Source organism: Chiloscyllium plagiosum, unplaced genomic scaffold (genome assembly GCF_037043375.1).
Source record: "Chiloscyllium plagiosum isolate Xiang-an unplaced genomic scaffold, Cpla_swu_hap1 HiC_scaffold_17, whole genome shotgun sequence".
Taxonomy (NCBI): Eukaryota; Metazoa; Chordata; class Chondrichthyes; order Orectolobiformes; family Hemiscylliidae; genus Chiloscyllium; species Chiloscyllium plagiosum.
In genome coordinates, this window is record NW_028270155.1 from 31,420,105 (window position 1) to 31,435,122 (window position 15,018).

General features: G+C 37.3%; 1 protein-coding gene across 5 annotated transcripts in view; it reads left to right on the forward strand.

Moving 5' to 3' along the window:
* piezo1 (piezo type mechanosensitive ion channel component 1 (Er blood group)) overlaps positions 1–15,018 on the forward strand; it is a 355,592-nt gene that overhangs the window by 96,920 nt on the left and 243,654 nt on the right. For all 5 annotated transcript variants that reach the window (XM_087995785.1, XM_087995781.1, XM_087995783.1 and 2 more), the window contains exon 2: positions 14,786–14,881. In XM_087995785.1, coding sequence (XP_087851911.1) covers positions 14,786–14,881 — 96 coding nt within the window. The remainder of the gene's footprint in view (positions 1–14,785; positions 14,882–15,018) is intronic.

The following is a 15,018-nucleotide window of genomic DNA, read 5'->3' on the forward strand; positions in this document are numbered from 1 at the left end:
TGATTGAATATGAATTTGTACCATTATTGCAGCATATTTATACATTTAAGCATTGAAATCTATCATAATTATATTAACAAGCATTTGTAATTCAATAAGAAATTCTATGTAAATTATGTAGTGCTTTGTTCATCTTCACAAGTTTGTTTTCTCCGATCACTTCTAATTATGGTTACTCTTGTTGAAATAATCAAAGTTGTAAGCAGTTTTCAAACAATTAGTTTTCACATACTATAACATGCACTATACTATGGTTCCAATGCTCCTAATTGTTATCAATAATGATTTACATCCTTCTGTGCAGAGTGGATTCTTGAATCTCAAAACAGATTTATTTTTCTTCTGCACCAGACTCTGTTTGGCATATCACATTGGGGAATTCTGGAACATTGCTGTTTTAGCCTTGACCTGTAAATCTGTACTGGAATTGGACCAAGCAGGAGGAAAGCGTGTGTAGCTTTTTGAACAAAAAAACACAATTAGGAGAACTATTGTACCAAATCTTTGGGATTTTTTTCTGTGTAATGTTTACTCTAACAAAGACATTCAATGCCTAACCGGGCTTTGTGCCTTTCTACATTTTCTCTCAAGTTTTCCCTTTTATTTCAGCGAAATGTTTATATTTCAAAGTATTTTTGATGTATTTATGTTAAATGGTATTTTTTCAGCTTGACTTTTTAGTTAGTTTAGTTTATCAGGGTGACACGATAGCTCAGTGGTTAGCATTACTGCCTCACAGTGCCAGGGAACTAGGTTTGATTCCAGCCTCGAGCGACTGCCTGTGTGGAGTTTGCATGTTATCCCTGTTTCCATGTAAGTTTTCTCTGGGTTCTCTCCACCTCACTGTTTTCCTCTTATAGTCCAAGATGTGCAGGTGCTAAATTGTCCATAGTGTCCAGGGATGTGCAGGCTAGGTGGATTAGCCATGGGAAATGCAGGGTTACAGCAATAGATAGAGGCTGGGTCTGGGTGGGATGCTGGTCGGAGGTTTGGCATTGACTCAATGGGCTGAATGGCCTGCTTCCACACTGCAGGGATTCTCTAATATCTGGTTCAGAATCTGAATTTGTTGATCAGTTCTGCGCATATGAGTAATTTTAAAAAAAATATATTGAATGTTACATTGTCACAACATTATGAAAATAAGTTTCTAAAGCGTCCAAAAGGGCTTAGGATTATCCCTCAACATTTTAAAATGAGGCTCGATATTGTCTCTGGAATGAAGTCACTTGGGAAGAATGAGATTTAGTTTTGTTTTATTGAGCATGCACTACCCTTATGTCAAGGTTGCTGCTTGTATTAGGACTGAGATAAAAAAAAACTGCAGATGCTGGAATCCAAGATAGACAAGCAGGAGGCATGAAGAACACAGCAAGCCAGGCAGCATCAGGAGGTGGAGAAGTCGATATTTCAGATGTAACTCTTCTTCAGGTTTACAACTGAAACATTAACTTCTTCACCACCTGATGCTGCTTGGCTTACTGTGTTCTCCCAGCTTCCTGCTTATCTAGCTTGTATTAGGATTGACATCCTTTGGTACAAAATGCATTATCCTAAGTTTGGTGGTCTTATGTGCAAACCACCAGCATTCAAAGCACAAATGAATGTCATGAGTACCATGAATAGTCACATGTTAAATATAGTTTTGTTTTAGCATTATCATGATCTTACTGAACATTCCATGTGATCACCACCCCAATAATAAGTAGGTAACCAGAAAAAAATGAATATTTTGAGCTTGTGGAATAATCTGATGTGGTTGATTTGACACTGGAATCTAATAAAGAACCTGTTTGTTTATTAGAATTTGTTCTCTGATAATTTACACCAAATTCTGTTTTTGCAGGGGATAACTAAAGGTTTTCAAGGATATAATTTGATCTAAATTTTATTTTGATCAGAAAGTGAAACTCAGCAATAGCTAGTTGCTCACATTCCTCAACAGTATTGAGAGATAGGCCCTTTACATGATGTTGAAAAATGTGGTGCTGGAAAAACCCAGCAGGCCAGGCAGCATCCGAGGAGCAGGAGAATCAACGTTTTGGGCATAAGCCATTCTTCAGGAATGCCTTTACATGGTATTTCTTGGCAGAGGCACCATTTTCTCAGTTGTAAAGTTTCTCCATTTAGGAGGTGATTTGGAAGTAGCATGCATGGTGATTGGTTGCAGTTATCTTGTAGATGATAAAAGCCACCATCATATCTGGTGGTGGTGGAAGAAGTATATATTTAAGGCAATAGATAGGGTCTCGTCAAGGGGCTGTCCTGGATAGTATCCAGCTTCCTGAGTGTTGTTGAAACTGCACATCTTCTGTTAAGTGGAGAATATTCCATCACAGTGTTAAGTTTTGCCTTGTACATGTTGGAAAAGCTATGGAGAGTGAGAGGGGTTGAGTTACTTGCCACAGAATACCTAGAATACTTATTAATTTGCTGAAGCCACAGGGATGGGAATCTGAACTGTGGTAGAAGATAATATTGTGAGGAATCCAGCTCAGGTAATCTTTTAGGTTGGATTTGAAGAGTATGCCTTAAACATTCCTGGAATCTTTGTGGTCTGACTGCCTTTTAAATTAAGCTTGTGCTGTATTCAGTTGTTGGAGGGACAGCAACCCAGTTGATGCTGTTTCAAGAGCAGTCTTACAGGCTTTTTCTCATTCCATTATGCCTTGCCTAGAAGGTTATAGAAGAAATACTCTGTCAGTACTCCCTTCTCAATTGTATTCTAATGCAATTACCTGTTTTGTGGCATTCAAAACTAGGTGATCGTAGTTGTGTTCACCTTCGTGTTGAAACTCAGGGTATACTGTTCAAGAATCTGTGCTGCTCCCAGCTCAAAAGGCATTCGGTTCTGCATCTGGTCTCAGAGCTTGGGTTAATTATTGAAATTGAGACACTTGACATTTTCCGTAAATCTGTAAAGACTTGAGTTAAATAATTGTCTTGACTTGAAGGCATTCATTTACAAGAAGAGAACAACGATTTAAATATTTTGTATATTTGAATTGTGCTACTTATTATGAAATTGCATATAGTGTTTCTATAAAGGTTTTATGATGAGACTCAAGAAAAGGAATATTTTGTTCCTTTTCTGTAAATGTACTATCTTGTGTCAAAAATCCACTCCTTTTGACTTCAAACAATGCAAATTTCAATTATTACAAATGAGTTTGACATGACTTGAGTTCCGCTTGGTGTTTGAATCATCCTTTTCAATTTTGCTTCTTGAGGCTATATTGTATTAGTTTTTCTGTCTGATTGATGGCTGTTTATGGTGACTGGTACATTTTATAACTGAGATAATTCTATCTTTTTAATGGAGGAAGGGATTACCATCCCATTAATAAATTTATCACAGTCTGCTTTACCTCCTTTCAAAATAAATTTCATGTAGGAAAGGATTGGTTTATTTCTTCTCAAGAAGAGAAAAATTGTCAGTGTGTAATTTTAAATGCACTTTCTGGCAACCATCCTTCACCAACCCAGCCAGTTTATAGTGATGGGCCTTTGAGTATGTGACTCCGAGATGTTGTGAACCAAAGGAACACACACATCTGTGATGTCAATGTGAGAGATACTACAATGCACTGCTGGCTAGGAAGGCAGAGTTGTCCTGGAATTCTGTCATTTTAGGACTGAAATAAACAGAATGACTAACTACATTTGTAAAGTTTGCTCATTAATATCTGGTTCCTCATTAGGTGATGTATTTCGCCTTTATAAAAAGAAACTGAACTTGAATGAAGTTAGGTAACCAATGAAAAAAATGATGCTATTGACCACGGCCCCGCCATATTACTTCTGCTCTTGAGTTACTGTCTTGTGCCTATATGCATTTTTTAATTCTTTAACTTGGCAGTATTTCCTTGTTGGCTTATTAAACAACTGTTCTTTTTGAAAAATACTTGTACATCCTGCTTCCAAAAACAATTGCTTAGTTTGTGAAGTACTTTCTCCTATTGATAACACAGCCCTCCCCAGTTTTCACATTTTCAAATTTTTGAATTCATTGACAATTTTGTGTAATTACGTCACTTGACTTTGCCTTGGAGGTGAATCAAAACAATTGTACACATTAATTTGCCTGCTGTTTAGGAGTTAAATTCTATGAAGCAAGAACTACCTCAGAACTCATCTCAACATTTTATTCTTCCATGTTGAGCTTATTTAAAATCTTGTCAACAAAGTGTAAGAGCATTATGGATTAAGTTTGTTTTCTGTATCAACCTATATGAGCATGTCTTTAAACAAAAGGTGAGGAAAGACCAGAATTGTGGCCTGGCATCTGAAGCATTAGATGAAGTCTCAATATATTAGGGATTAGATTTAGGGATTAGATTTAGCGCTTATAAAAAATGCCCCCCCCCCCCGACCCCCACCATCATCACCACCACCACCAGACAGCAGAGTAATATATTCTGTATGACATGGTATGATGTTCCTTTTTAAATAAAGGAACATAATCAATCAGATTTTTATTCTCCTGATCCCCAGTAAATCTTGTTTACTTGGATGCACAGGAGTGGGGTAAAAGGAAACGGAGGTTCAGGAATGGCTATTCAGAAGAAATACAAGCACACTGACATCTTCTTACAGGTACGATTTCTACTTCAAATTGCATCAAAGTGTTTTTTTCTTTAAAAAACTCTGAACAGCTATCTACACAAATAATTACAGGATCATTATATTTTATCATTGCTAAATTATTTTTACCATAAGAATATTATTTACCTACCACTGCCTCCCCAACATGCTGCCATTCTTCTTGACAGGATCTTGTTGAAAATGAGAATTTCTTCAAAATATTTGTACTGTGTGACACATTTTAAATGAAATAATTTGTGATCTTGGCCTAGTAATGTAGAACATGCAGAAAGTTCTCATAATTATGTGTGACATATGCCAACATCTCTGTTCTCAGCTAAGTGATGATAATTTCCTGCAACACGCATAACATTGCTATTTACAGACATTTGGATATAACTGTCTTCCATGAGCTGTGTATTTTGCTGGAGCAATCATCTTGTTTTCATTGGGATAATTTAATGTAGCTTCAGTTATGCCTGAGTTTTGTTTGCTGCAGACACAGCAGATAGAGTTCTTGTAGATATTCATTTCATTTATATTCTGTAAAACAATTATCTTTGCTTTGCTGAGGAAATCAACTGAATTTCCTTTGCCATTTTTCTTGTTTGCTGTAACATACAGCGTTGCTCTAACTCCAACTTATAGTTTTCAGAGTGGTGTTAATAAACAGTCTAATCATTACCAACAAATTCCCCAAGATAATTTTATTCCTCATAGAAATTGATGGTTGAAGTTTTCAATGCGTACTTCTTGCACTGGTCAATAAAACCAAAACTACAGTTTAAACTTTAAGAAGCCTTGCCTGTTGTTGAAATACAGGCAGCGTGATTTGCTTTTAACGTCGCTGAGGAATTAAGGAATGGTATTTTTGAGAATGCTTACCTCTGTTCGCAATAGTGCGATTCAAGCGTGACCGTTTCGCATGCTTTGTTCTGCACATGCGGCGATGTCTGCACCATTCTGTGCAAGCGCTGGTGTCAGCTGTTGACAGAGCAGCTTTCTCTGAGAGGTACTGTACAGAGAGCAACGTTCAGAGAGAAATACATTGAGTAGCTTGCTCTGAAAGGTACACTACTCCTAGATTATCCCTTTTGAAAAAATGGATGTTAGCAAGAAGCGTCCTGGTGATTAAGTTGTGGGTGGTGAACGTAAAAGAAAAGCTATAGCACTGGAAGAGAAGCTAGATATTATGAAGTGTTTTGAGCATAAGGAGAGAATGTGTGTTATAGCTCACTCAACAGGAATGAGAGAGTCTTCCTTATGCACCAAGATGACCCTCTGTCGCTGCATTAACAATATTTTAAAAAATGTACTGTGTTGAATTTACTTTTGTCTCATCGATTAAATATGAGTTGTACTTTCATTCAGACTGTGCTATGCTTGTGTTAGACTTCTGGGTGATTTTTTGAGCGATTGTGTGTGATATTTTTTGCTGGTCAGCCCCTTAACCCCATTTTTCCCATGGGCTCCATTATTTCTATTAAGTGAGGCTTTACTGGGACACAACTATGGCATTATAGAAAAACTACCTATAGTTCATCATATTTCCTTACCGTTGTCTCAAAGTACTGAAAGGTTACAATATACTTTAGAAATAAGAGTGGTTACATTTCTTCGGTTCTAAGTGTACATCGTATACAGACAAAACAATTTGTAAGCTTCAGCAGTCCAAACTGATTTAGATTATTCCTTTTGGAGCATATTACCTGTGTTTCCTTTTGAGATTAGATTAGATTAGATTAATTTTACTACGTTTTAAGTTCCAAAAAGTACAGTTCATGAGCAGCCACTGGCAATTTTTAACAACTGGAGTATGGTCTTTTCTTCTACAAACTTATTTTTTTGAAATAAAAGCCTATCGAAACTGCACAAAAAGGAGTGGTCTTATTTGCATAATTCTCTCTTATTCTAACTCAGGTTGTCAGCAGGATGTGAGGATGTCCTTTTTTGAATGAAGCAGAAGGTCACATGAATAGAGTGGTTCTTTACCAGCACTTGGGCTAGCCAGAAGAATAAAAATGCTAGCCAGCGTTTTGAAATGCAATTCATATGGTGGTGTGTGTTGTCAGAAATGTGTCACAAGTTATTGCTCAGTACGGCACAGTTTATTTACTCAAACTGCAGGCATGATGTCTCTCAATTGAATAATCAATAGGATTATTCAAATTATTATTAATAGATTTCTGGTTGAATTTGAAAGTGTCCCACTCATTTAGTTTTCTTGATAATGGGAGAACTTTGTGAACCATTCATATACCTGGACAGCAGTTAGTAATATTGATCATAAACATTATTAAAATAATTAGATTTGGAAATTAGATTTTTCTGTTGCTTTTTACACAGTTCACTTATGAAGACCTGTCTTTGAACAATTTGGATTAAATATATGGGCCCAGATCTTTGTGGATCTTTGTAAAGGTAAAGCCACTGTTGCCTAAGAGGACCATAGGGCTGCTTTCTCTTTAGTATGAATACTGGTAGTGAGGACCATTACGCCTCAGTGAGGGGAGAGTTTGCGAAGGAGAGTCTTGCATGGTAATTTCAGCCAGTGTGGGGATTGAATCCACACTGTCCGCATCACAGACCAGCCACCTGAGTTAACTGCATTTAATGTGTTTAAGTTACAAAGTTGAAAATAATAGATAAAATAAATTAAAATCTCTGTTTTGCTTGGACCTTTTTATTTGTTGGGATTGTAGTCTTGACTAATCTGTTGTGGATCCACAGTACACTTGAGTTAATACTTATAATATATTTTTCTGGTATTTTAAACTAATTGCATGAACTCCTAAAGATGTTGGAATCAAGCCCAGTGTGTGTAAGGGAGTGGAGTACTTTCTGAACACCGTAATTATCAAAGGTAACTTTTGATTCTTGTCTTGAACGGAGCAAAACAAAAGTTTTGAACTTTATATATTATGACAATGAATTATAATCAATCCTTGATAAGCGATTATCTCTGGGGGTATCTAAAACAGTAAAACGTACAAGTTATGAAGCACAAACCTCAGCAAATCCACTGCAATGGATGAACTGATGGGCAGAGTCATAAATTTGTAGATATTATTAATCGCCATCAAACTATTTAGACATGAATCCTTCAATTGGGGGCTAATTTGGGGAAGGAAAAGACTTGCCTGCCAGCTTTCCTGTTTCTGAAATACCTCTTGTGGCTTCTTCTTGTCACCATGAGTTTGAGCCAGTCTGGACGAATTCTCAATACTGTGATTACCAAGCAAGCTACATCTGTTAAGATCCCAGAGGCATCTGCCTGTGTTTGGTGAGAAGTTTCTTTGTGTGCCAGAACATCAAACCAACAACCACCTGAGTGTCTCAAATATTATCCTCTTATACCCCTCAAGAGCCAGAAGTATGTCTTTTACAGAGAGAAATCCGTTTTTTCTCTTTATCTGATGCAAGAGTTTGTGTGCAAGGTTTTGGATTTGGATTATGTTGAGTGATAAACATTTATATTTTCATACTACAAACTGTGTGTTCGCGCTGGTTTTGAAGAAGTTTTGATTTTTAACAAAGCAGTAATCTTGTGTCTGTGAAAGAAACTTGGTTGATGGGATCTTTTGAGTCTAATGTAGAGAAAGCATATGATTGGCCATATTGAGATATGATTAAAAACACTTAAAGTTTAAGTCGGGACTCGAGAGAGAGAGAGAGAGAGAGAGAGAGAGAGAGAGACAGTGTAGTCCTCTGATTCTTAATTATAACAATAGAAGAGTAAAGTCGAGCAGAATAAAAAAACGTTATCTGATCCAAGCTTACTACTTTCCAATAGGTAGTTAAGGACAAAAGCTATTACATGCTGCCTCTGTAATCTGTCACCATGGTATAACCTATGCCACCAGTAGAGTACTTGTATCTGATGCAGCAATGCAGTTTTAAAAATCTCCTTCATAACACGTGAACTAAACGTGGTGATTGATATTAAAAAGATCAACAAACATTTATTACAGTTCCTCATCACGCTCTTGGTATTACATCCATTACAGTCACATGCACTTCTGTGTCTGGGCCTTCAGTTACGAGCAGTAACCTGTTTCCACCAGTGCCTCATGCTTCAACTGACTCCAGCTAAGGTGTAGTCTGAGATCTTTGTGATCAGGTTGCATGCTATGGCATAGTGATTAAACTGTGAACATGATTCTTAAAGAAATACTGCATACTAGCTGTAAGGCATGACACAAAAATAAATTCAGAATTTTTGTACTAATATTGGAGGGTTGGATATCTGTTGGATCTGGCAGATTGAATAGTTTTTAGATTTTAACTTTATATTTATTTAATTTTTTAAATAGAGTCATAGAGTCAAACTGCACAGAAACAGACCCTTCATTCCAACTGGTTCATGACAACCAAGTTTCCCAAACTAAACTAGTCCCATTTGACTGCATTTGACCCATATCCCTCTAAACCTTTCCCATCCAAATATCTTTTAAATGTTGTAACTGTACCTACATCTACCATTTCCTCTGGCAGTGTATTCCACATACAAACCACCCTCTGAATGGAAAACGTTGCCCCTCAGGTCCCTTTTAAATCTTTCTCCTCATCTTAAAAAGATGCCTCAAAGTTTTGCACTTTCCCACCCTGTGGAAAAGACCTTTGCTATTCACCTTATCTATATAAACATCTATAAGGTCATCCCTCAACCTCCTATGCTCCTGGGGAAAACTTCCCAGCCTCCCCTTATTAACTCAAACTCTCTATTCCTGAAACTTTTCTGAACCCTTTCCAATTTAATAATATCCTTACAATATGAAGGTGACCAGAACTGTGAATAGTACTCAAAAAGTGGCCTCACAAACATCCTGTACAACCTTAACATAATGTCCCAACTCCTATACTCGAAGGTTTGAGCAATAAAGGCAAGTGTGCTAAATGCTTTCCTCACAACCCTGGTCCATCTGTGACACAACTTTCAAAGAACTATGTACCTGAACCCCTAGATCTCACTGTTTGACAACACTACCCAGGGCCCTACCAATTGCTTTATCAGATTGCAACATCTTGCATTTATCCAAATTAAACTCCATCTGCTGCTACTCAGGCCATTGGCCCAATTGATCAAGATCCCTTTGTAATCTTAGATAACCTTCTTCTTCATTGTTGTCTAGACATGCTTTATTATTTCTATACAGCAGGAAGGTCACTTGTAATTACTTTTTTGATGAAATCTGATTCACATGGTGGGGGTGGGGGGGGGGGGGGAGAGATATGTAGAACTCACTGCCTGGAAAACTGGTTGAGGTAGGAAACTTCAATATTTAAGAATTTAGATGATCATTCAAAATGCCATAGCATACAAGATGATAGTGCTGGTAAGCAGGATGAGCAAAGTTCTGTGCTCATAACTGGCACAGACACAATGGGCCGAAAGTCCTCTTTCCATGCTTTAAAACTGTGTAACCCTAACAATTTTTTGAGTATTAATACAAAACCCTAACATTATTTTGAAGACAATCTTTAAATGCATCATGCAGCGTTTTAGTGGTTTTCAGAAATTTGTGGCTTTCAATATTTGTACATAATTCAGGCACATCAATGTGTTTTAATAAGAAAACTGGCAGAAAAGAAAACCCAAGAATTAAAGGGTCTTTCATATCAACCAGGAAGATGGAAAATTCCCCTCTGCCCTTTTGGCTGCAGGAGACGTTCTGCTATAATTGACAAAATGAATCAGGAAGCACAGCTTCCAGAATGTACTTTTTTCCCCTCTTTTGGTGGAAACTATGAGTGAATAGTAAGGCATTTCTTTGTTTGGTGCACACTTTCCTCTAACCCACTCTCCCAACTAAAATTAATTCCATCCACATGTTAAATCCATTTCCAATTGAGGCATAATTTCAAGAAATTACACTGTTAGTGGTAATGTTTATTTAATTTGGTGTTTCAATTAGTGATTCATCCAAAAAGATAAATAGCAATAAGTAGATTCTTAGAAATATTGCCTTTATCAACATTAAACATGTTTAAAGACACACCAGAGCTTCCTAAGGAATATTATTGAAGGGAAATTTAGTTCAATGGAAAACTGGGAAATGGTGACAAACACTACAAGTCACAGAGATGTACAGCATGGAAACAGACCTTTCGGTCCAAATCGTCCATGCCGATCAGATATCCTAACTTAATCTAATCCCATTTACCAGCATTTGGCCCATCTGCTTCTAAACACTTCCTATTCATATACCCATCCAGATGCCTTTTAAATGTTGTTGTAATTGTACCAGCCTCCGCCACTTCCTCTGGAAGCCCATTCCATACATGCACCATCCTCTGCATGAAAACGTTGTCCCTTAGGTCCCTTGTAAATTTTTCCCCCTCATCCTAAACCTTTCACCTCTAGTTCTAGACTCCCCCACCGCAGGAATTTTACAATCTTCTATAAGGTCACCTATAAACCCCTGATGCTCCAAGTAAAACAGCCCCAGCCTGTTCAGTTTCTCCCCATAGCTCAAACCCTGCAACCCTAGTAACATCCTTGTAAATCTTTTCTGAACTCTTTCACATTTCACAACATCCTTCCAATAGGATGGAGACCAGAATTGTACGCAATATGTCAAAAAGTGGCCTAACCAATGTCCTGTACAACCGCAACATGACCTCCCAACTCCCATACTCAATGCTCTGACCAATAAAGGCAAGCATGCAGATGCCTTCTTCACTATCCTATCTACCTGAGACTCAATTTTCAAGGAGCTATGAACCTGCACTCCAAGGTCTCTTTGTTCAACAACACCCCCCAGGACCTTCCAATAAGTGTGTAAGTCCTGCTCTGATTTGCCTTTCCAAAATGCAGCACCTCACATTTATTTAAATTAAACTCCATCAGCCACTCCTCAGCCCATTGATCAACTGATTAAGATTCCATTGTACTCTGGAGGTAACCTCCTTCGCTGTCCACTACACCTCCAAAGTTGGTGTAATCTGCAAACTTACTAACTGTACCTCTTATGCTCACATCCAAATCATTTATGTAAATGACAAAAAGTAAAGGACCCAGCATCGATCCTTATGGCACTCCACTGGTCACAGGCCTCCAGTCTGAAAAACAGCCCTCCACCACCACCCTCTGTCTTCTACCTTTGAGTCAGTTCTGTGTCCAAATAGCTAGTTCTCCCTGTAATCCATGAGATCTAACCTTGCTAAACGGTCTTCTATGGGGAACCTTGTTGAACGCCTTACTGAAGTCCATATAGATCACATCTACTGCTCTGCCCTCATCAATCTTCTTTGTTACTTCTTCAAAAAACTTAATCAAGTTTGTGAGACATGATTTCCCACGCACAAAGCCATGTTGACTATCCCAAATCTGTCCTTGCCTTTCCAAATACATGTACATCCTGTCCCTCAGGATTCCCTCCAACAACTTGCCCACCACCGACATCAGGCTCACTGGTCTATAGCTCCCTGGCTTGTCCTTACCACCCTTCTTCAACAGTGGCACCACATTAGCCAACCTCCAGTCTTCCGGCACCTCACCTGTGACTATCGATAATACAAATATCTCACCAAGAGCCCAGAAATCACTTCTCTAGCTTACCATACAGTTCCAGGGTACACCTGATCAGGTCCTGGGGATTTCCTGTAGGACTTCCTACATGTCGGCTTAATTTTGAGAAATGTCAGTACATTTTTTGTGGAGAGCTGGAACCCCTAATAATCCGAGTGAAGACATTTGTGCAAAGCTGGAAACCCCTGAACAATCTTTTGTTCTCTTCCATCAGATATTTGCATTGCCAAGAACATGCATTTATCTCTAAATGCTGTAAAAATGAAGATAGTACTCATCTTATTAAATGGCTGCTTGTTTAATAACTGTCTCACATTGTCAGGTTACTATTTGCTGTTTAAGCTCTCGGCTGTGGTAGTACTGCATTAATAAGTGCTGTTAATGAATCTTGTTAAGTTAAGGAATGTCATTGAATGGTGTAACGATTTATGTCACTGATGGTTTATTTGGTTGTGTTTTTCCATCTGCTGTAGAAGTATTGTGCACCTGTGCATCTAGGATATCAAGAATTATAATATCCAATTGTACTTCACACGCTAAGTCTGAAAAGATGATACTTTAAAACATTTTTTCATTGTTGATTTTTAAAAAGTATTTCACCAGATAGAGAAGTAAAAGCCATAGATTTGTACAGTGCAGAAACAGACCCTTTGGTCCAAAACATTCATACCAACTAGATATTCTAAATTTAATTGAGTCCCATTTGCCAGCATTTGGCCCATGTCTCTCTAAACCCTTGCTATTCATGTAATCATCCAGTTGGCTTTTAAATGTTGTAATTATATCAGCCTCCACCTCTTCCTCTGGCAACAAGAGGGACACACATTTTTGGGCAGCTAAGAGTTAAACACGTAGCTGTGGATCTGGAATCGTATGTAGGTCAGACCAAGTAAAGATGCAGATTTCTTTCCTTGAAGAATGTTAATGAACCAGATGGGTTTTTCTGACAATCAACATCAGTTCCATGGTCATCACTAGAGTTTTAATTCCAGATTTGTAATTGAATCAAAATTCCACCATTTACCATGGTGGGATTGAAACCCAGGTAGCCAGATCATTATCGAGTCTCTGAATTAATAATCGAGCAATAATACCACTGGGCTATTGTCTCCCCTACTATAATGTCTCTCTGAAGAGGCTTGGGATGCTATATTAATATAAGTGCTTATTGCTAATGCAAAATTGTGTTAAGAGGTTCAGTGAAGTTCTTTAAACATTTTGCAATGTTGAAGGCACTACATAAATGTAAGTTAATTTGATTTATTATTGTCACATGTACCAAGATACAGTAAAAAGTATTGTTTTGTGTGCTAACCAACAAATCATGACTTCCGTAAGTACATCAGGGTAATAGATCAGAATGCAGAATATAATGTTACAGAGTGACAGAGAAGGTGCAGAGAAGATCAACTCTAATATACAAGTTGTTATCATTTTGAAAACCAGTTCAATTTAAAATACTTTTTTTTATTTTGAATTTTCTCTGAAAATTGTACTATTCAAATTACCTTTGCATCATATAGAAAATTATCAGTATTTCTGGTGGTCTTAGCAAACAATTAAACGGATCAGTTTTGTGTAATAGGTTTTAAAAATACAAATGCTAATTTTATGAAGATTTTACTTTGGTACAGCAGTATACTGGTTGTGCTTTATTTAAGGAGCTTGTAATTTATACATTTGGACTAATAATTCCATATTCAAATACCATTATGATTGTTTGAACATTTTAATTTGTTCTGGACGTTAAAGGTCCAGTAAGGTATCAGTAAGCAACCATTCTTTTCTGATATATCCTGTTTGTTTGGTTTAGTTAGGTGTAGTTATATTTTTCCCATTTCTTTTCATAAATAGCATCAGAAATTAAATCTAGTGCAATTAAGAGTTTCTTATTTTCCTTATCCCTCTAACAGGCTATTGCTTTTGAGCTCTGCATTGGAGCAATAAAGCAACATTGAACTCTTCATATAGCTGTTCTGGATCCAGTAACATCAATTAACTAACATTTATATATTGTTTCTCTGTGACTGTTGCTGGATGAAGTTGTTTCCAGTCAGATTATTATTGAGGATGGTTGATAATTATTGTATATAAAATTATTGGGTGACATGAAATCCTATGAAAGTCTTGATGCAGGCCAAATAATGAAGGCAATGAAGTATAACCACCATATAGCTGAGTCTATTTTATTAACCACTTGCTTATAAGAGAAAACAAATAATCAATCTTAGTAAATGCTTATTTGTGATATCACTATTGGCCAGTGAAGGAGAGACCTGCACTGGCAGGCAATATTGCTGCCTTCAGGTTTTGCAATCCTGCAATAATGCAGACTGCTACATTCAGGCCTAATAACATAGCGTGGTCATACATTATAGTTTAATTACAAAGACCAAACAAATTGGGTGACATGCAGAACTGACATGTTTAAATATTTCAGAAACAATAACAGAAATTGCTGGAAAAGCTCAGCAAGTCTAGCAGCATCTATGCAGAGAAATCGGGGTTAACGTGTTGGGTCCAGTGATCCTTCCTTAGAACTGTCAGACTTTCTGAGCTTTTTCAGTGATTTCTGTTTCTGTTTCTGATTTCCAACATCTTCAGTTTTTTTCAGTTTTTATATTTGACTGTTTGTTCAAGACCTAAAATCTATGAATTTTCTCTTCACAGCCTGTCTCTTCCGATACAATGCCTTGTCTCTGATCTACTTACTGTATTTGTTGCTGCTTCCTTTGTTCTTTGGACCCAGTGAACACACTGTACAAGGTAAGCTATAATAATCCTGTATATTAAGATTATAAATAACTCTGAGATTAGGTAAATGAATCAAGTTTAAATGCTTATATGCTAAAAATCTGGACTTTTCTGAGAAGAACAAAATTGAGATTCTGTGGGCGGCACGG